General features: G+C 38.2%; 1 protein-coding gene across 2 annotated transcripts in view; it reads left to right on the plus strand.

The window, feature by feature from the left end:
* The window catches only part of UXS1 (UDP-glucuronate decarboxylase 1), a 47089-nt gene that overhangs the window by 20817 nt on the left and 3968 nt on the right, over positions 1-22304 (plus strand). For both annotated transcript variants that reach the window (XM_088136566.1, XM_088136567.1), the window contains exons 5-14: positions 1713-1773; positions 6733-6913; positions 8945-9049; positions 11869-11928; positions 13529-13650; positions 15100-15219; positions 17015-17058; positions 20263-20323; positions 21376-21433; positions 21845-21948. In XM_088136566.1, coding sequence (XP_087992692.1) covers positions 1713-1773; positions 6733-6913; positions 8945-9049; positions 11869-11928; positions 13529-13650; positions 15100-15219; positions 17015-17058; positions 20263-20323; positions 21376-21433; positions 21845-21948 — 916 coding nt within the window. The remainder of the gene's footprint in view (positions 1-1712; positions 1774-6732; positions 6914-8944; positions 9050-11868; positions 11929-13528; positions 13651-15099; positions 15220-17014; positions 17059-20262; positions 20324-21375; positions 21434-21844; positions 21949-22304) is intronic.

Below are 22304 nucleotides of genomic sequence, written 5' to 3' on the forward strand. Positions count from 1 at the left end.
CACTGCATATTTATATTTATGACAACATATAGAACCATGTACTATTGTGAGCTGCTGGTATATTTTTACACCAAAACAGCATTTTTTTTTATCCATTAAGAAAGACAGAAGCTGCAAATGTGTATTGTAAACAAATATTACCTAGCAATTCAAGCAGCGAGTCTCAAATGTATTATATAAGATAGATGTTACAGAATTCTAAAAACTGTCTCTTATTTTGAAAAACCAAGTTGGTGTCTTAGTAAGTATTTAGTAGGTAGAGTGGCAGAAGGATACTTCAGATCTGAATACGAAGTACGATCTTTTGCTGTCTGTTCTCTCTCTCCATTTCAAAGTTGACACATGGCGTTGTGCTGGCAATCTTTACCCATGCTGGAATCAATAATGTCTATAAGTGTAATCGGATGGAAGATCTCCCTGCTCCGGACATAATATTCTCTACACCTGCTTGGAGAGCTGCTTGTACCTAATTTATATTACTGGAATTGCTTCTTTCTGAAAATGGGATTTCTAAATAGTCCTTATAGCGAGTGAATTATAAATATGGAGTAAATCAAGTGTAAGATAATGAATCTCTCAGAAGCTGTGATGTTAATAATGTTCTGGCCTGTCAGAATATTTATTCAGAATATCACCTCTACTTTCTTTCCAAATATCAGTACTGAGTGCAGAGCTAATAAGAACTTTCAAGTATTTCTCCCAATATACTGATAAATGACTTTCCATATATGCTGTAAATGTATGATCTTATTATTCCATACTCTGCTACAAAGCAAGGATATATTAAATGATTTTTGGTGTCTTTTGTCAGTGTCCCTGTATAGTTTCTGCACAAGGCAGGTGCACTAGTTTTAATACATGTGAGTCTCCTGAGATTGGCTTTGGATGGTTGAAGTATATGCAACCCTGTTAATAAATTTCAGAACACAGCCTGAACATATTCTTGAGATCCAGGCTTGGCTCAATTCATGCATCACCACAGACCTCTGGGACTTCTTCCCATGCTACTCCAACAATGTCTGGATGGCAGAAGTATGTGAGGAGGGCCAGGACCAGGATTCCTTTCCATCTCTACAATGGAATAGGTCAAGGAATTAGTGGCAATGCATGAATCAAACCTTTCTCTTGTGAGAATGTTCAAGCCAAAGAAGTCCTGTTTAATTCTAAGGCTCCATTGTTTTAAAATAGATCTTCTGATGTAGAAGAATATTAGATTGGAGTGCCCTAGAAATCTCATAAATAAAAATAAGTAAACCCTGGCAGGGTGTGGGAAGAGAACCACTGACTGAACCAAATAACCAAGGAAGTATTGACTCTTTTTTTCTCTTGTGAAATGCCACAATCACTTAGAAGCAGATTTCTTTTGTTCTAGCATTATTTATCCTCCAAAATGAATTGCAGCAGTCCTGGAAGAAAGCTCTTCCTCTTACATACCTTCAGAGATATTTTGAACCATTAAGCATATCAGAGATCATTTTGGGGACTATTAAATATAAATCTCCTTCCTAAATACTTTATTAATAATTCTGAAATAAAAGATTTCATAATCCAGATTTTTTTAAAAAAAGAAATCCAGGTTGGGGGGGAAAGCAACAAAGTGCTTTAGGGCGAGAAAAAAACCTAATATTTAATGAACCTTACAGTGCTTACTGCTTTACTAATGTACATACTGATGTGTTGTTTCAATGTTTCTGTTTTGAAATGCTTCATAGTTTTACTCAGAAGTACCCACCAGTGAAGTTCTTATCTGAAAAGGACCGTAAAAGAATTTTGGTAAGTTCAGCACTTGTTGGAGGCTGATCAGGTATTCTCAATTTGAGCATACAGTTAATGAAAACAAAGTTGGAAGTGGGGTCCAAACTGATAAGGAAAGAGACAGAATAATCTTACTTTGTGAAAAATTGTACAGAGATCCAAGCCAGTCTTTTCCTGTGGGTCTATGCAGGTTTGCATGTGCAAGGTAGTTCGGTGGTGGAATGAACAACTGTTTAACTCCATTTGGTTTCTTTGCTGAGCATCCGGCCCAGGCTATCCTACTGACTCCCACTGATCTTTCCAATGGAATGCATGTTAACCATACTATGGTTTGCTCCAGTTCAGAGAAGAGGCAATGTATGGAGAGACTTTGGATCCTGCAGGTCCAGGCTTGCTTCCAGAAACTTCCCATTTGCCCCTTCCTGGGTCAAAAGACAAATGTTGGAGATAACTGAGAGGGAGATGGTTTTTCAGCTTCTTCCCTAATTGGATTTTAATTCTGACTTTAATTTTAATAATTCGGTTTCTGTGCAAAGATATTTCTGTTTTGAAAGATAATGATCAAGAGATTAGTCTTCGATTAATATTGTTGAATAAAAGAGGAATTGATTGAGCAAGGCCTCAACTGATATGCCAGGCAGTTGGGAACCCCTTGGAAGCTACTCTTTGTAATCTTAAAAGAGAAACCAGTGATCATAAATAAAAATCCCATAGAGAATTAGTCATAAAAATGTGCATTTCTTTATTAAAATGCAAAAAAAAAAAAATTGGGTAACAAGCTTGAACTTGGGATTTGGAGAAATGATACTTCTCTCAATGAATAATGCAGTGTGATTATATCTGCACTGATTTATTGGAGCAGTGTCTCCTATAATATATCTAATGAGATCCTTCTATATTCTGGAAGAGTAGTTTTTCAAAATACCAGTGAACCATATGAGTGAGTAACTTCAGATGCTTTCCAGCATATTGTTAACGTGGCCACTAACACAGATAGTTTTTTAAAGAGTCAGACAATATTATTTATGTTAGCTAAAAAGCAAATTATATGAAAGTAATACATGATTAAAGTAATATATCATGATTGCCATCAGTGAGGTGAGGTTAAGCGTTTTCTAGAAATATTTCTAGTGTTTTCTTTTTCCATGGAAAACGTTAACCTTGTATCTGTGATTATGCCAATTGCTTTATACCAATCATGATAATTTGCATAAAATAATTTGCATCAAAAATTTGACAAAGGCTCAAGCTAAGCGCTCTGAACCTGTGTCGTAATGTAATATGGCTCCCATGCTTCTACTACCCAATAAAATTGTCACCTTATTTCACCCCTCACTGTTTAGTGACCCCTTTCAGCCTCCTTCTGCAGTGGTGGCTGAAATGCTTTCAGGCCTTCAGCACATTCGGGGGGCAGTCCTACAGCATGTGTCAAAGCTGTCCAGCCAGGTATCTTCTCAGCATCTTCCAAATTAGCAGCTTCAGTGCTACAGCCTGCACTGGGGCGACCTATCCTAGAAGTCCTTCATCTGGTCACTGGGGAGAAGGGCTGACCCAAAGCAGTTCCAGTGGATGGGGACTGCTTTGTTGAGGTGAATCACACCACCTTTTGCTTCAGAGCAAATTGCATCTCCATCGTAACACAAATCTCCTTATTGTTTCATACATACCTAAGATCAATCCTTAAAGCTCTATGAAATAATTATGCAGAAAATAAACTACAGAGCTCTTGTTTCCTATTTGCAGGCTTTACTCTCAAAAAACAATTGCTTTCATAATATAAATGTTGATGAGGAAGTTGTGTAAATGCTTTCCTTCGTTGATCATATTGTGTTCCTGCAGGCATTTGTGGTGGTGTTCAAATACATCCTTAGATATAAAACATACATCAGATGACAAACACGTGTATGATTCTCATACTATCTGATACAAAGCTGATTATGTATAGGGAATAGCATGTAAAATGGACCAAGATTTTAAACAGTGGAAATTAGTACTTCCATATTTATACAGAATCTCCTACGAAATATTTCCTAATCCCAGTTTTTGTATATGCTTACAGAGTACTCTGTTTAAAAAAGAACAAGATGTTGCTAAAATTGTTCATTTTCTGGAGCAAGGAATATGCTCGGCGAGGAGTTTTTGCTTAGCCAAGAGACCCAAACTCCATTGTTCAATTTTGAAAGTGAGCAATAGGATTGTTCACTTTAGAACTAGAAACTTTGAGAAGAGACATCAATTTTAATAGTACATGAAAGCTGTAGAAAGAAGATGTAAAGCCAATATATTTTTAATCAGTGACATACAAATGAATTTTAATTAATAGTTTATGGTTCATAAGTCTCTTGTTGAAGCAGTGGACCAAAAATGCTATTGATGTCAGCCTCTGTGGCACCAGGGTTGGCTGATGTATCATTTTGAGAAGCATTTTGTTTTTGATAGAACTGGAGCTTTGCAGTCTTCGGAGATAAGATCTAACAACCAGATACTAGTGAAGCTTTCAGAAATGATTGGCATGCTCCCTCTCGGTGTTTTCACTTGCAAATGATTCCCATTAATCTTGATTCATTTAAGTATATTTATCTGCAATATTTAAATACATACTTTCCTGGAACAGTTGCCAGGCCTAATTTGTCCAAAGAAATATCAAGCAACAAAAGGTATTGTAGATTAATGGCAAATGTTAAGATTATAGGGGCTGCTCTTAGGCAATCACTGTGGATATATGAGAATTTGAGAACAGTGTGTGTCTTATCAAGGGGCATCCTCTTGGGGGGGGGAGGTTCAAAAAGTCAAGATGGCAGACACAATTGTGTGATTGAATCCCCCCTTTTAACATGTTGCATGCATGTAAAAAGAAATGGAACTTCAATTGTACTGTTGTGTCCACTATATTGACTTCTTTTCACACACACACACACACACACACACACACACACACACAGAGAAATCCCTGCAGATAGGATGTTCTTGTGGAGGTCTCTGTGCTCATCTGCACTGGAGAAGGATATAAATATAAATGATTCTATGGGATGTACCACCTTCAGGAGGTTATAATTACTAGAAAGGAGATATATATCAATCTAGTAACCTAGATTTTCTTGGCTGATGATGTAGTTCCTTGACAAATGTTCTAACATTTATAAAATGGCAATCAAAATGAGCAGCATGTGAAATGCAAACAGTAGACTTCTGGCAACATGCCTACAATTTTCATTGTATGCTCTTCCCCCACAAATCTATTAGCTTGGTGTGCTATGATTATTTGTAAAAATGCTGTACTCAGTATTATGAACACTTCCAATCTGGCATCTGTTAGATATGTTCAAGATGTAGCCCTGAGACTTTAAACTACATTAACGATACAGCTGGTCTTTGGTTCATGTGCTGCAGCGACTCTCATAATATAGGTCGAAAAGGTAGAACCTTTTAACCTTAATTTACTTTATATAAAATTAATCTAAATTGAAATAACTTTAAACTTATTTTTCCTACTCTCAAATTTTAACTTTGTGGGTCAGTAATTAATGACTTGGATCCTATGAGTAGCAAGTAGAATTTCACTTGCACAGTAAGACATTGTTAACTGGAACAGTTTGTGGCATATCCCACAATGCTCTTGGGAAGCCTGCAAACCCTTGGAGTCGTCGTGATGGCTGAGAATTCTCAGTGTATTTGGAGGGTACCATGTTGGAGATGTTCGCTTCAGTAATGAATTGTTGCAGTGCACCAGGAGCATGTATTTAGTTGAAAACATTGTTATGGATTGATTGTCTTGGGTAGATACACTGAACTTGTAACATAATCTACAATACATAAAATAGATTCTTTAATCCTTAATAGATGGTTAGAGATGTTTTCCCCCCCTTTCATTCATTTTATCAGCCATTTTAGCTAAATAATACTAAATAATGGAGAACTGTAATTTTTAAATGGGTTGACCTGTCAAATTCAAGCAGAAAAATATTCCTTCTTTACTCCATGTAATTTTCTGTCCCCCTTTCAAGTGTGTTTTACCATTGTAAAGGCAGTAATTAACAAATGCACAGCCAAGTTGGCATATGTACAAGACTTTCCTCTCTTTCCAGTATGAGGACATCGTCCACTGTTAATTATTTGGAATATCTGCAATCACTTATAGTCTCCCAGCTGCTCTATAGCTTGTCTTGGTTGAATACCAACATTTGGCTGTTATATGGTTGACCCTTAGGAAGTTGTCATATCAGACTGAAGCCCATTTGTTTTCACAGTTCAATAGTGCAGTTATTTTCCACAGTCCTTGGAATGTTGTGGGTAATTAGGACTTCTAAATGGCACCAACTAAGGAGCTTTGTATTTGTATGAAAAACTAGATGACCTATAATTTTTGCCCATTATCTGTGCGAAGTTGATGAGAAGGCTTACAGGAAAACCATGAGAAAATGGACCTTTGCTCAAAATGTAGTTCTGCTTAATTCTTTTATTTAATAGTGAAATAGTAGCTGTGGGAAAAGCCCTCTTAGTGAAGATGGTGATGCAACAGCATTGTACCTCCTGTCTGTACTGTAACTCTTCTGTGTGCATTCTATGTCTGCATGCCTCTTCTATCAGCCCCCCACATCATGAGAAGCTTCAATGTTAAGAAGGTGGCAAAATCCTCTTCTTGATTAAAACCAATGTTCTCAACATGTAGGAAATATATCCTACACAATGTGTGAATATACTGTATGTGTGTCCTAAAGTCTGACTTCTCTTCCTGTATCTTACCTAACTTCTGTGCTAAACTAAATGGAGAATTTCTTTGGTGGGATAAGATTGTAAACATTAATATTTTTGGTTTGCTTGATTGATCTGGATGAAAATCTTGTATGTGGCTCCTCAGCCAAGATGTTAGAAAAATTCTGGACGCTGTTATTCTTTCATGTAATGTTTGTGGACTTTTTGTCTGGTGTTTTCATTTAAATTAGAAGAAAAATTTATATGCAAACTGTCCTAATGCAGATAACTGGAGGAGCAGGGTTTGTGGGTTCTCATCTTACTGACAAACTAATGATGGATGGCCATGAAGTTACAGTTGTGGACAACTTCTTTACGGGCAGGAAAAGAAACGTGGAACACTGGATTGGCCATGAGAACTTTGAACTGATTAATCATGATGTTGTAGAGCCCCTGTACATTGAAGGTGAGTACCTTAAGACATACATGCTGGGTATGACACTAACAAGCCATTCTTGTCTTTGCATGAAGTGCCTCCTCTGCATGGTTGGAATGTCTCTACACTAGCTTCTTCTACCTGATATCCTCAAGTTGTGTTAAATCTATATATTTTCTATGGAAAATATTTTCCATAATTCTTAGACTGTGTAGTATACACTGAGTGATAATTGTGGTATTTGAAGCTCAAGTAGAGGCTTGATACACTTCTTTCAAGACTAAAACAGGTTGTTTTGATCTTATTGGAGGTGTGTGAAGCTGTTCTGAACATTACAGAAGTTTTCAGAGCTTGAAATGTTTTGAATTTGATATGTTTTACGTACCATTGAATCCACCCATACCTGGAGAGCACCACACTGAAAGGCTGGCCTGTACAGGCAGTTTCTACCTAGAGAACTGATAGGATGGATTAAGTCTTCTCCTAATTATACCAGGTGCTCTGTGGGACCTAGAGATATTGCCAATTTAGAATGGCCTTGGTTTTAAATTGAATAAATGTCCAGGTTCTCTAAACTTGATCTAATCTGAGTCAGTTTGATATTGACCATATATAGCAAGTAGGGGGTTTGCCCTCCACCAGCAGTCCATGCATGTACCTTAAGAACAAGGGGATGTAATGTTGCCTTTCTTCATTGTGATTTGAATTCAGTGAAGTCATGTGGAGGAGCTATCCTGAAGTGTCTGGTTCTGTTTTTTAGTATAGAGGAGACTTTTAAGCATCCCAAGAAAGTGAGGAAAGAGTAGTATTTGTTCAGTAGTATTTTTTCTTGAACTCTTCCCACAGACCCCATATCATTTGTAATGATGGAGAATGGGAGCAGGGACTTTTTAGTGAGAATGTTACATGCTGGCATTAATTCATTTTCCATCTGGTTGGATCCCCTAATTACTTTTGCATGAGTTTAGCTGCAGTTTGTTCATGGCCCACAAGACTTTGCTTATAGAATCAGATGCTTCACAGTACAAAGTATCTTCTCCATTGGTCTATAACAACATAAAAATATAGATGCAGAAGTCACCATTGATTGTACAAGGTTAATTCTTGAATTGGCATACCAGAATGTAGGCAGCAAAAGTATTCCCCCAACTGACTTTTGAAAAAAAAAATTGTATCATTCATTGGGAAATAATGGCACAGGACTTGAAGAATTACTTTGCTTTCTTTATATAGTGATTAGCTGGGTAGTGTGCAAAGTGCATATTCTTAGCTTTCATCACTAGCTATTACATTTGCTGTACTCATAGTTTGCATTTCATAATAATTATATTCCTTCCCCCCCCACCCACTTCTGGTTCATGTCTGTTGCATATATAAATGCATATATATCTAAAGCTCCTGGTTCTTCTCCTAACTGGTGGCCTTTCCTTCCTTTGGTTTTCTAAAAGGCATACTTCAGCCATGCATGTTTATTTTCTGACTTGTGAGGAAGACCCCTAGTTAGAAGCAGTCTAAGCTTGCGCATGAGGATTTAAAGAACTGACTACCTGGCAGAGCTGGTGGTCTTATTACAGCTGCTGCGAAAGTGGCCTTTTCATGTTCACAAGTACTTTTTCTGGCTATCAATCTGCGTTTCTCAAGATGTATCTTGCCTGTATGGATATGTAACCTAATTCAGAATATCTTGCAGTTGAAAAATAACTTTCACCTGTGCACATTAATCATAAGATAATAAACTGGATGACAGCTTGAATTTTCCATAGTATCTTTGATGCACTGCTCTTCAGCAAAATGGGTTCACCTTGCTTCAGATTTGATTACCCAATACTATAGAGGTTGTGAGCCAACCCAGAGTTCTGAGATGTGTATTTGCACTCTAATTCTGTTTCTTTTAGGAAATTGGTTACAAGAGCATCTTGCAATAATGGATGGGGTTTTGACATGTGTATATCTAGCACAGGCTGGAAAAGTCATGTAATTATTTTGTTGAATCTCAGGGGTTTTTTTAATCTGATGTAAAATAAATATTCTCTTTTTTTTTTTTTACTTTTTCTCATATAGTGGACCAGATTTATCATTTAGCCTCTCCAGCTTCTCCTCCAAATTATATGTATAATCCCATAAAGACATTAAAGACAAACACAATTGGGACATTAAATATGTTAGGTGAGTATAAAATTTAAGTGCAACATTATTTTCCTGTTTACTTGGGAGGGATAAAACCCAGCATTCTGATTCTCCAATTTTTACATTAGCGTGTTTCTCTGTAGCTGATGTGTTTGTTGCAAATTGGCCTTCCTGTTTGATTTGAAATGCTAAAAAAGGTTATCTTTGTGAAATGCCAAAAGAGGTTCTGAACTGGCCGTACAGAAGCAGTTCACACAACATACTAAGACAAAATATGATTTTTCAACAGATGAGCAGCATGTTGACACCTGCCACAGTTCCTCTACCTGTTCAGGTATTCAACTCGAGGGCAGAGTTTACAACCCACTTGTGGAAGGGAATGCTCATTCAGCAATAAATTCTTGGTTGCCCAAGACCCCACTTACAATTTTGAAGGAAGTTGAGGGCCCCATAGTGTAGTGGGCCACGTTACCTGTATGGACAGGATGAGAGTTTAAGACAGTTTGTTTACCTTTTAACTGGAGTGGGCCTATTTTAAGTATTACAGAAGAATTGGCATGATCAGACACCATGTCAGTTTTCAGCAAGCATGATCAATATAGACTCCAGAGATGGCAAAAAGGAGCCTTGGGCTGTGGATTGCCCACCCTGTCTTAGCAGTGTGTGTGTGTGTGTGTGTGTGTGTGTGTGTGTGTGTGTATGCTTGTGTGTATGCGTGTATATATAGGCCCAACTGAACCAAGGCATGTGCTTATAAGTGCAAACGTGATGGCTGAAGCAGCCCTTTTCAAGATGACATTCTTAATAGAGAGTATAAGCAAATATTCATGTCTAATACAATTTCAAATCATTACCATTCTGTTGAGAAATTTGGTTTTGAAGTTGTTATCAAAGGATCTACTGTAATAATACCAAGGCCATTCAGCCCATGCTAATCATTGAAAGTTGTGACAGAGTGGAGTGAGAAGGAATTCACAAATTTGGTGAATGGCAGATCCTTTGCCATTGCTTTGGCACAGATAGCAAAGGATATTTAACAGTGCCCAGTAACAGGACAGTTGTACAATAAAATTTTCAGGCCAAAACACTGAGCAATGGCCTCAAAAGTAAAAAAGCACATGTCTTCACCAATAATATTCCCAGATGTATCTACCTAAAGAAATAAATATGAATCTTTTTATTTAGAACAAAATTGTGCTGGGGCACATTTGAAATTTTAGTCATAGTCAAAAAATAATTGTAATAGGAGCCTTGCCCATTCAGAAAATGGTGCAATTGAAGACATGGCCACTCATGAAAGGTCATTTGCCAGAAGGTATATTGACCCCCATATTCCTCTCTGCCATTCCAGTGGGACCCTTGTACTGCTCAAGGATCACTCCTGCAGATCAAAAGGATACTAGAGAACTGTGCTTTGTTTGAAGCATGGTAGGGTTTTTTAAAATTAATAATTAAAAAATCAGATGGGGCAGGGAGCCTAGCGAGTCTTTGTAGAAGTACCTGGGAATGCTTTGGTACCCATAGGCCCCAAGTTGTCCTCCCCATATTAAAATGTTGTTTGCTCTCTTAAGTACTAAGCAGTTATTAGTTGGATCAGTCACATGTATACACAAGTGTGGCTGAAGCCATTCATTATTATGGATTCTTATATTCTTTGTCTTGTAGCCTTCAGCCTTGATGTTCTTGGTTTTCTTATGGCAGGATAAAAGTACAGTGATACCTCGGGATACGAACGCCTCTGCTTGCGAATTTTTCGGGTTACGACCAGCTCTGGCCCCAAAATTTTACCTCGGTTTGCGAACTCCGCCTCGGGGTACGAGCCATTTTCCGCCCGTGCCACGTGGTCCGCGGCCATTTTCTGCCCGTGCCACGTGGTCCACGGCCATTTTTCCGCCCGTGCCACGTGGTCCGCGGCTGTTTTTCCGGCCCTGCCGCGTGGTCCGCGGCCGTTTTCGCGCCGCGCCGGGCTGTTTTCGCGCCGGGCCGGGCCGTTTTCGCGCCGGGCCGGGCTGGGCCGTTTTCACGCCGGGCCGTTTTCACGCCGTGCCGCGCTGCACCCGGCCATTTTCGCGCCGCACCACGCCGCGCCCGGCCGCTTTCCGTGTGGTCCGTGGACGCCAGAACGGATTAACGGTAATTACATTGAACCTTATGGGAAATTGCCTCAGGTTGCGACCAAATTCGGGCGGAGGGCGGAACGGATTAACCGGATTTACATTGAACCCTATGGGGAAATTTGCCTCGGGGTGTGACCAAATTCAGAGGGCGGAACGGATTAACCGGATTTACATTGAACCCTATGGGGAAATTTCCTTCGGGTTACGACCAACTCGGGATACGCCCAGAGTCACGGAACGGATTAAGTTCGTATCCCGAGGTACCACTGTAAACTTTTCATGTTCACTGCAGATCATTCAATCATTCAGTTACATTTTGGTTTGTAGACCTTCCATAGAGACTAAAACCAAAAGGACAGAAGATTTGTGGCATCAGCCACAAATAACAATGGACTCCAGATTATAAATCACTTTTAACCACCTGTCTAATACTATAGTGGTCTTCATGGCAAAAACAAATGCATGCACTGAAGTAAACTCCAGTCCACTAAGCTTATGCTAAGGTAAATCTGTGAGTTTTAAGAAGCTAATACACAATCTGGCTACATGCTCTTCCAGAACTCCTAAAACTAGTACAGATTTTCTTGACACAATTAAATGCTTTTTGAATCATAAGTCAGCATTTGTTCTGAAGCTCAATACTGAAAGAAATGTTGATCTGTAATATTTTACTTCAGGGTTGGTTGAAGTAAAATAAGGACACGTCTGCTTCTTTTAAAAAAATGTCCTATTTTTTTTAAGGCTTAGCAAAACGTGTTGGAGCCCGTCTTCTCCTTGCATCCACCTCTGAAGTGTATGGAGGTAAGAAGCCTGATCTGGGAAGACGTTATCGAGTTACATTCTTTCCCCCACCTCACTTGTCTCCTCTTTAAAGTATTACCATATAATTCCATAGATGTAATGGCTGTATAGTGATGAAGCATAGACTGATGAATCCTCCATATTTTCTGTTACACTGCTCTACTCTTTAATCATCTGTTACTATAATTTGATTACATTCAACTTGGCATATTGCTTGGTTCAGAGTTTGGCATCTTAATGCCATTAAGATGTTCAGATTACAATTTTGACATTCCCTGACTGCTGGCCATCTTAACTGGGGCCTTTAGGAATTGTAATCCAATACTTCTGAAGAAGTTCACTTGCTAAGCCATGATTTAGGCATACAGTACAGTCAAACCTTCATTCTTCCTAATGGAGTTGATTTCTTTTTGGATTTTTATTGGTGGAAACAAATTAGTTCAGATTTTCAGTGTTTTAAAATGTACAGTTTAAGCCATATCTGTGATGTGACTATTGAACAGTTTGTGAACAGCACAGAATATTTGGACTATCTAATATGAATTTATTTATGTATTCAATTTATATAGCCGTCCATCTCAAATATATGGCTGAGGGACTCAGAAACCATTAAAAACAATATAAAAACACCAAAATAATAGAAAAACTAAAATTTAAGAATAATAAAAATATTTAAAAATATTTAAAAACCCATACATTATCACCATGGTGTGTATGAACAATTTGTTCTTGCAACACTGCAGGTAATTAAAGGACCGTTTGTATTGCTGGGTGTGTTTGTTTATCCTTTCTGTATTGAGTAACCAGCAGTAAAGCATTTTAGAGCTTATGTCCCATTATCAAACCAATTTTTTTTTAAAGTCAACTCTAAATGAATTAATTTCTTATCAAATGATACTGTGGCTCATAAGAAAGCATTCCAGTTGCTTTTCATAGTTGCCAGGAAAAAAAACCTAAGTAGAAATGGGAAGAAATATTAGCTGTTTTAGGTATAGCTCTTTTTCTATTTTATATTAATTGAGGCAATTCTCTCTCCTTTTTTTTTTTAATCGAAAGTCCTGAAGCTGCAAACTGTTTTGTAGAAAATGCTGGTGCTCAATAGTAATTTTTAACCGGCTTTGATTGAGCTATATAATCAGCACACTGGCCTTTTTCTAATTGGGTTTTGTTTGTTCTTAATTAAACTTTTTAATAGCCCATATATACAAGCCTTGATTGGCTAGGATCACTTAAGAACAAATGAACTCCCCAAAATTTGCACTGAAACTGCAGGTATCACAAGGAAATTGTGCAGATGGCCCCAGAAAGATAAGAAAATGACTTTTCCAAGGCAGGAAGCAAATTCAGGAAACATTTTGCTGAGCTCTGCTGTCCACCATTCTATATAGCAGCCTTCTTTCCTCTCTGGCTATGTTGGGACTGCAATTGGTTAATTCCTACATAGCATGGCTAAAAACTGTGCTGAATTGTAAGCCTGGGACAGTCATACTCCCAACACATCTAGAGGTTAAGGTTAGAAAATTGTGTTCTGTCAAAAGTAATTAATATTAATATTGTTATATGTTATTGGATAATTGAAAGCCCCTTTTTTTCCTTCAAGATCCTGAAGTTCACCCACAAAATGAAGATTACTGGGGTCATGTGAATCCTATAGGACCAAGAGCATGTTATGATGAAGGAAAGCGAGTTGCTGAAACTATGTGCTATGCCTATATGAAGCAGGTATTGAGGGCAAGATTTGCACAGTAATAACTTTGCGTGTGTGTGAGAGTGTGCCTTCAAGTTAGTGTTGACTCCTAGCAACAGCCAGGATTAGTCCCTGCAGTTTTCTTGGCAAGGTTTTTCAGAAGTGGTTTGCCATTGCCTCCTTCCCAGGGCTGAGAGAGAGGGACTGGCCCAAGGTCACCCAGCTGGCTTTGTCTCTAAGGTGGGACTAGAACTCACAGTCTTCTGGATTCTAGCCTGCTGCCCTAACCACTACACAAACTGACTCTCAGTCATAACAGTAAGGTCCAGAATTTCAGAAATGAGCGTAATACTAAGGCAGTTGCAGAGAAATGCAAGATCTCTCAGATGTGAGATGGGTGATTCAGTCTTTCTATTTGTCCCATCTTCCCTTTCATATATGTTAATATAAAAATCTTGTTTTTCACCACTGGCTTTCTGTTCTTTTGTTTCTTGTTTGGTTATTCAGTCACAGTCAATTGTTTGTGACCTGATGTATACCATTCTTTCAGTGACTGCTTCTTGAGTTCTTGTAAACCTGTGCTATCAGATGCTAGATGCAATAACATCTAGATACTTTGCCTCCCCTCGGCCTCTTTTTAAATTGCCTTTGATTTTCCTAAGCATCCAGGGCCTTCTCCAGCAACATAAGCTGGCTGTGGAATTCTGTGAGTTGAAGTCCACACCTCTTAACGTTGCTGAGGTTGAGAAACACTGTAGTAGAGTTTCTATTTGGGTAGGAACAAGGTTCTTGTGAAAGTAAGAATAAACTAGTTAAAGAGTTGTTTATATTTCATCCTGTATGGTAGAATCCACTTTCTAATCTGCAGTTGCTATGCTACTAAGAAGGCAGACTGACTGTACAAACACTGTAAGAGGCAATGTAAACTTTAATACTTTCTGACGTTTCTTCTAGAAATATTATGAAGAGAACAAATAATTGGGACATGTTGGGCAACATTTGCTGTGGTTGTCAAGATCTGTAAACATTCATGGCAGCCTCTAGAGTATCTGTTTTGTTTACTAGTTTGAAGTGCTTCATGTCCCAAACAGTCTAACAAAAAATTGATTTAGTTTAATTAGGAATATTCTTGACAGAACATTACATTGACCCTCTGAAGAGAAATCTCTCAGAAATAGTTCTCTGAACAACAGTGCTGCCAACCACTGCTTGTGGCATCTAGATAGGCTGGACTACAACTCTTATTATTGCTAACCCTTTTTAGAGTCTGGCTGGGATTATGGGAGATGTTGTAGCAGATATTTGAAGGATGCCAATATCACATTATGAGGTGATATGATCATTGAGCTGCAGCATATGAAATAATTAAAGTGGTACATGTTTGTGTGTATGTCTTATTCTGGCATAATACCAAAAATATTAGAACCCAGCATGAACATTTTTAATAGAATTTTTACAAGATGCTGTTTTTCTTGTGCTTTCAGGAAGGTGTGGAAGTAAGAGTTGCCCGAATCTTCAATACGTTTGGCCCCCGGATGCACATGAACGACGGCAGAGTTGTTAGTAACTTTATCTTGCAAGCTCTTCAAGGAGAACCCTTAACTGTATGTATTCACCTTCTTGTCCTTGCAGTTTAATGACTATTCATTTTATGTAGCAAAGACACATCAGTCTCCATTTTGTGAAATCTTACAGGATCCATATTTTAGTAAAGAATCTTAAACTAGAAATCAAAACATTTTAATGCTTCATCTGGTATTTAATCACTTAAGCCCATTGTGTTGTATAATGGTTGAGTTTAGGCAATTGCTTACATTTACTCAGATAAAGTCCCACGGTGTTCAGTAAAGCTTGAATATTAGCATATTCAAAGTGGCTTCATTCAGAAGCAGAAGTTATGTCCTTTTAAACATCAGTGTTTTAAATATGGATATATAAAAATATATTTGACACTTCAAAGTGTCATTTAATATTAAGATCCCTAAGGTAATAGAAATGTTATCTCATACATGGAAGATTCATTGGTGCGTGCATGTTAGAAATCAAGTGAAGCCTTCAATCAAATGTATGAACTGTTTCTGTTGAAAGGTGTTTTTGAATTGACATTTGCACTTGTATCTCTTGTGGTTCACTTTTAGCAGATATTCACACATCTGTTTATCACTTAGTGCTACAGTTCAGGAAATGACAAATATAGGCATGTAAACTGCTTCTTAATTGCGTTTGGTGTGATTCAAGTAATACTTTGAAATGGCTCCTTTTAAAATAACATTTAAAACTACTGCTGAGTTTTAACAATTTAAATAAACATTTACAAATGAAGTAATGCTTTTAGAGAGCAGTTTTGCAAAATAAAAGTACACCTGAGGAGGATTTTCAGACAAGAATGTTTTGATGGATTGAAATCCTTTTGAAGAACAGTGAAATCTCAGGAGATCCAGCCTTCTCAAAATTGAAATGTTTTGTTTTCTGGCAAACAACCATATATTAGCAGAGCGCTTGTAATCTGCTTGTTGACAAGATGGTTGCTAAGGCCCCTGATGAAGCATTCAGTTTCTCAACTTGCATTAAAAAAGGTTTAAATTCTTTGTAGATTGTCAGAAAAGCCGGCATGAATGACTTTGCTTCCTTTTTTAGCCAATTTAAAAACATTTTTTTTCTTTCTCATTTGCAAAGCAAATATATAATAATTTGGGGCATGATCTGCTATGGAACCTTTTTTTGAAAACAAATTCTTCCAAAAAGTGCCATGTTAAAAATAACAGATTTTTTGTTGGTAAGAATTGTTACAGAGATCCTATGAAAATGAACAAATAGATTAATATGAAATAGCTCTGTTGGTTTGGATCTCGGACCAATATTGGATTTGGGTAGGCAAATATCAAATAGATTTGTTGAAGGCTTTCATGGCTGAAATACGATGGCTAGTATGGGTCTTCCGGGCTGTGTGGCCGTGTTCTGGAAGTTTTGTTTCCTAACGTTTCGCCAGCATCTGTGACCGGCATCTTCAGAGGGCAGGAGCACAGACAGGAGCAGGGGAACTGCTCCTGCCTGTGCTCCTGCCCTCTGAAGATGCCGGTCACAGATGCTGGCGAAACGTTAGGAAACAAAACTTCCAGAACATGGCCACACAGCCCGGAAGACCCACACCAGCCATCAAATAGATTTGTTTGGCTATGAATGGAAAACTACCTGGGAAGCCTGTTGATGGCACTCCATGAGCCTCGTGAAAAATTAACATGTTCTTAAGTGGTGTGTAATAAGATTATTTTCCATCTAACCTCAGATAATCGTTTGGTAGATCAGGACAAACACATGAGGATAGATGAGTGGTACTTGCATGTCACTACAAAGTGATATCTTTACTATGCATATTTATGTCAGTTTTACTTCTTCCAGGTATATGGGCCTGGCACTCAAACCAGAGCATTCCAATATGTCAGGTATACATTTGTTATGTTCAATTTAACTTTATTATGGCCTTTGGCCAGCAAACTTTTTAATGTTCGTTGTTCCAGTAGTGACTGAAATAAATGTAAAGTGTTTGTGGGAAGGTGTGCTTTCCAACATGCCACAGTTTTGCCATATAACTTTTCAGCACTTTTCCTGAATAGTTTCATTCATGTTGCACGTTGTCTGATAATGCACAGGTTCGGCTTTCAAAACCATGCCTTTTTAAAAAAAAACTATTGTAGGAATTTGGATGGAGACAACATTATAATATTTCTTCTAGCCTGCTGGCCTTAGTAATCGAAAGAAATATAAAGCATCTTGCTGAAAGCAGTAATAATTATAAAGAGAAACAATAATAATAAAAATTCTGAATGTTAATTGTGCTCAACTCAAAGGCAGGGATTCTTGCAAATCAGATTAGTGTTTGTCTCCTAGAACTTAGTAACTTCTCATTACAGTTAGCAAGTTGTACCTCCATCTAGCTCTTAATGTCTATTCTTAAGTGAACACCTCTTTGTATAGTTTGGGCTTCAGATCATGATGAAAGATAACCAGGACTTACCCAACAATTTCTGTACACCAAGTATGCTGTTGCTGGCTTAATTTCTGGCCTATGAAAATCCTAAACTTATAAACCTAGAAAATTCAGCTTTTGAAAGCTCCTGGTTATGAACTTAACATTCTTATTGGTTATTTTATTTATTTATTTATTTATTTATTAAACTTGTCCCCACCCATCTCCCCCCAATGGGGGACTCTGGACGGCTTACAATATATTAAAACAATAAATAAATATACAATTAAAATTTATAACAGGACACATTTACAAAGAATAAAAGGAAAAATCCAGGAGGCCGATGGAAGCAACACCAGGCTTCTAGGGGGGTAGCCAACCCCACGTCTGATGACCTCCATCCCCACACCAGGCCAGATGGCAGAGCCAGGTCTTCAAGTCCCTCCGAAAGGCCAGGAGTGAGGGGGCCTGTCTCACCTCCGGGGGCAAGATGTTCCAAAGGGCGGGGGCTACAGCAGAGAAGGCCCGTCTTCTGGACCCCACTAGTCGGAGTTCTTTTGCCGAGGGGATCCAGAGCATGCCGTCTCTGTGTTATTTTAATTTAATTTGGCCATGTTTTATTTGTTATTATTTTAATTTAAAAAACAGTCCTAAAATTACACGGAGAGTGTCTTCTATCATCAAACCACTGGTTAAATATTTCTGAGTACCAACAACAGCTGTACAGTTCTGGAGCAGTTCCTAACAATATGTAGTATAATTAAACAATCCGTCAAACTGTTAAACATGAAGGACACCACTGAAAATAACAGTGCAGCCAGTGTCATGCACTGATTCTCTCGTTGCATCCCTGCTGAGGTGCTGCTTTTAAGTGAAAGCTGATAATAAATGTTGCAAATAAATAATGATTGTTTTAGATTAAAAAAAAAATAAGGAAGAAAGAAAGAAGCAAATGGGCCAATGGGTCTGTCAGAGATGTGAATAAGTCTGCATCAGTCCCAGTTATGTATATTTGTTGGTGGAACCCTGGCTCAGGCAGAAGCTTTGGCGGTGGGCCAGCCATTCAGGTGTTTGTCTGGAGCAGAGCGCGGGAAATTTATGTACCCCAGACAGTTTCAGAGTGGAGTGTTTTCCTAGCAGGGCCTTGAGTACATTTAATTCAGCCCACCCCAGCAGGGATAAACTATCTATTTATACCCACTATTTGTACATAGTATTTAGTAGATAGTTTTTACAAAATGGGGAATAATCAATATAAAGTGCTTAGTAATCATCATAAAGTAACACTACAAGGTGACCCTAAGTGGCAAAAAAAAAGTGTCAGAAGCCTTTGGGCCTTTCCTGTTTTTCCTCAAAACATTACTGCCACCTTCTGCTGAACATCTGGATATGCAGTTTTTATTGTAAGGAGAGTATTTTTTTTCAGTGTTAGCCAGCATGATGGTGGCTAAGCACTAACAAAGGAAAAGCACAATGTTTGTGCTAATTTCTTAAATTCTGTGACTACTTTTGCTGCTCCACACTCACATATGCCTGTGCTTCTATATTTGTTAAATTTTGTTGGGGAAAAAAATCATATAGCTTAATTATAAGAGAACCCCCCCCACCCATTTTTTTACCAGGGACCAGGGAATCAAAACCTCTTTCCCATCCCATAACTGTACTGAGTGAATTTCCCCACCAATGTTCATTATGCTGTTAATACCAACGTTAAGTATGACAAGCAGAGATGTTCCCAAGGAGGAGCTCAAAAAACTCAAGGTGGTGACCAAAACCATGCGATCAGTGCCCTTCCCCCACTTGTATGCATCATGACAGGGCAGGCTTTGATTGCATAGTTGTGGCCACCCCCTTGAGTTTTTGACCCCCGTGGATACCCGTGATTACAGTGGAAGAGTCTTTGGAAATGTTCTACTTAAACAGTGAATACCAGACTTACAACCAGAGTTAATTGAATATACGTGTTTGTTCCCTGGCTGTCTACAAACTAACCATTTGCCTGAGTAAATTAGCTTTCCTCCCTCTCTAAAGCATGGCCATAAGTGCTGAACCTTGTCAAAAGTTGTTGGTAAATTTCATTATTTAATTTATGTTAGCAAGGCCAAAAGAAGTAATTCCATTAACTATTCTTAATCAATATAATTAATCTGAGTCTTGACTTGGCCACACCAGTGATTAAAATAGGGGCCATGATGTGTCACTCAAAAACCAAGTCTAGCCTTCAGTCTAATAAAAGGTCCCCACCCTGATTTTAAAGTTTTATTATGTTCTGCACCTATATCTGGCACCCTGGTAACTAGTCCATCCCATTGTCTCAATGTGCTCCTTGGGTGCATTGTGTCTTTTGTGAAAATTGTTTAGGCAGAACTGTTTTGTGCCAGCCCTTCATGTGTATTCAAAGTAAGATGCTGTGGTTCAATTGCTTTGACTTCTGTTCACGGGTGTCTGCAGAAGCTTCCTGTTTTCATCCAAATGGTAAAGGTGGTGTTGCACTGCTTGTATAAGAGGGATGGGGCTTTGTTAGTCTGCGCCCCCTTGACCCCTGCCCCCCACGGATGCCACTGCTTACAGTAAAACTTCCCCCAAGAGAACTGTTCTTCTTCAGCATCAGCACTTTGCAAAGCTAGACCATAAATGAGGAAATGACTCTCTGCTCATGCTGTGTCTTCTTTTTTTTCAGCGACCTTGTGAATGGGCTCGTGGCCTTAATGAATAGCAATGTTAGCAGTCCTGTTAACTTGGTAAACAAAACCTTCTTGTTGACGGGAACGGGAACCTTGGCAGGGAACTGAGCCAAGTAGCATGGAAACAAAATAGCACCCCCAAATTCAAAATGAATGGAATCAGGGCTGGGACATAGTCTTTGGGAACTGTAATAGGCTCTTAGCTGTTGCCACCACCACCTCCTGCTCCTCATTATTGTTATTAAAAACATGAGCAACATAAAAATATGAGGAGAAACCAGCATGGTGCTATTTTTCGACCTTAAATGCAGTCAGTTCTGTATTCTATTTGCACATAAAGCCTTTGCAGACCCCATTTTATAAATCCAATTCAATGTTTCTTTGTGCAGTGCCCTGCTTTTATAACTGTATTCTCCCACCATAATATTTCATCTCCTTGAGATTCTGTTGCCAAGTCAAAAAGTGGCTAAAGCCGTTGACTTGCCTGATAGTCAACATTGCTACTGAAGGTAGTATGATCTGAGATGTAGTAAAATGCATTTTATTTATTTATTTAGCTAGCTAGCTAGCTTGTCCCTGCCCATCACCCCGCAATGGGGGACTCTGGGCGGCTTACAACATACTAAAACAATAAATAAATATACAGTTAAAATTTACAAGAGGACACATTTACAAAGAATAAAAGGAAAAGGAAAAATCCAGGAGGCCGATGGAAGCAACACCAAGCCTCTAGGGGGCTAGCCAACCCCATATCTGATGACCTCCCTCCCCAACCCAGGCCAGATGGCAGAGCCAGATCTTCAAGTCCCTCCTTAGGTTCGCCCCCAAGAGTGGTGTGAAAGCATTAGGAATTTCTGCTAGGGCAGTATTCCAGTCTTTGGATCATTCTTTTTCTTAGGGAATCCCTGTAGTAGATTCCATCCTGTAACGGAGAATTCAGCGATTGAGAACATATTTTGCAGTTTGCTGGCAGAGAGAATGAGGATTCAGAAAAATAACTCTTTATGGCACGGAAACTAGGACCAAAGCCTATATTTTCTTTCTAGATATTCTACTGTAAAATAAGTGCTTTAAAAACATTATTTTAATCATACTTCTTGTGTCCTTAGGGAAATCCAGAGGAACACTCTATTCTAGAATTTGCCCAGTTAATTAAAAAGCTTGTTGGTAAGTACAACGTATAATTACTTTTTAAAGAAAATGTAGAACTTCAGACTTTAGGTGACATATGTCTCCTGCTGATTACTACATGGGAAGTAATAAATTTTATAAATAAATACATAAAAATTCAAATGATATAATTTGGAGCTGCTATAGAAAACCCAATGAAGATGTAATAAGAATTATGATAAAAATAAAGGAAAAATTCCTTTATTTTTATCATAATTATCATAAATAAAGGAAAAATTCCTTTATAGGCCTGTAGATCCTAAAACCCCTGTGCTCCATGGATACTTTGAATGCATTATGAAGCCTTTGATGTGGAATGTCTTGCAGAAGGAAATTATCTCTTTCTAGAAATTGAAATTGTAACAGCAGTCACTCAACAATATGCCTAATTATAAAATGTGTTTACAGGCAGTGGAAGTGAAATCCAGTTTCTGTCAGAAGCTCAAGATGATCCTCAAAAAAGGAAGCCAGATATCAGAAAAGCAAAGCTATTACTTGGTTGGGAACCTGTGGTATGTAACGTTAATCAATTGTATTGTTGTTTTAAAATGTAATATTATTCATTTCAAACTATTTACGGCAAATTATTTAAATTGATTCTGTGTTGTGCTCCCTTCTGGGGATTAGGAGAAAGAGGCATTTTAAAAAATAGCCCGTTCCTTCTGTTGATTCTTTACATAAAGCAAGCTGAACTCGGGAGAAACTCTGAAACCAGTCATTTTAACAAAGCAACTGAAACAAAATATATAAATCTATATTTATCCCCTGTAAATGTCTTGTTTTTTGCTACTTCAAATTTTATCAAATTCCTTAAAACAAGCAAACTTCCATGAATAGATGGAGGAGTATATTTTTAGGAGGTGGGGGT

The sequence above is a fragment of the Python bivittatus genome, unplaced genomic scaffold, assembly GCF_059951505.1.
Source record: "Python bivittatus isolate LINGU-HERP-01145 unplaced genomic scaffold, Pbiv_v1 ctg000060_np1212, whole genome shotgun sequence".
Taxonomy (NCBI): domain Eukaryota; kingdom Metazoa; phylum Chordata; class Lepidosauria; order Squamata; family Pythonidae; genus Python; species Python bivittatus.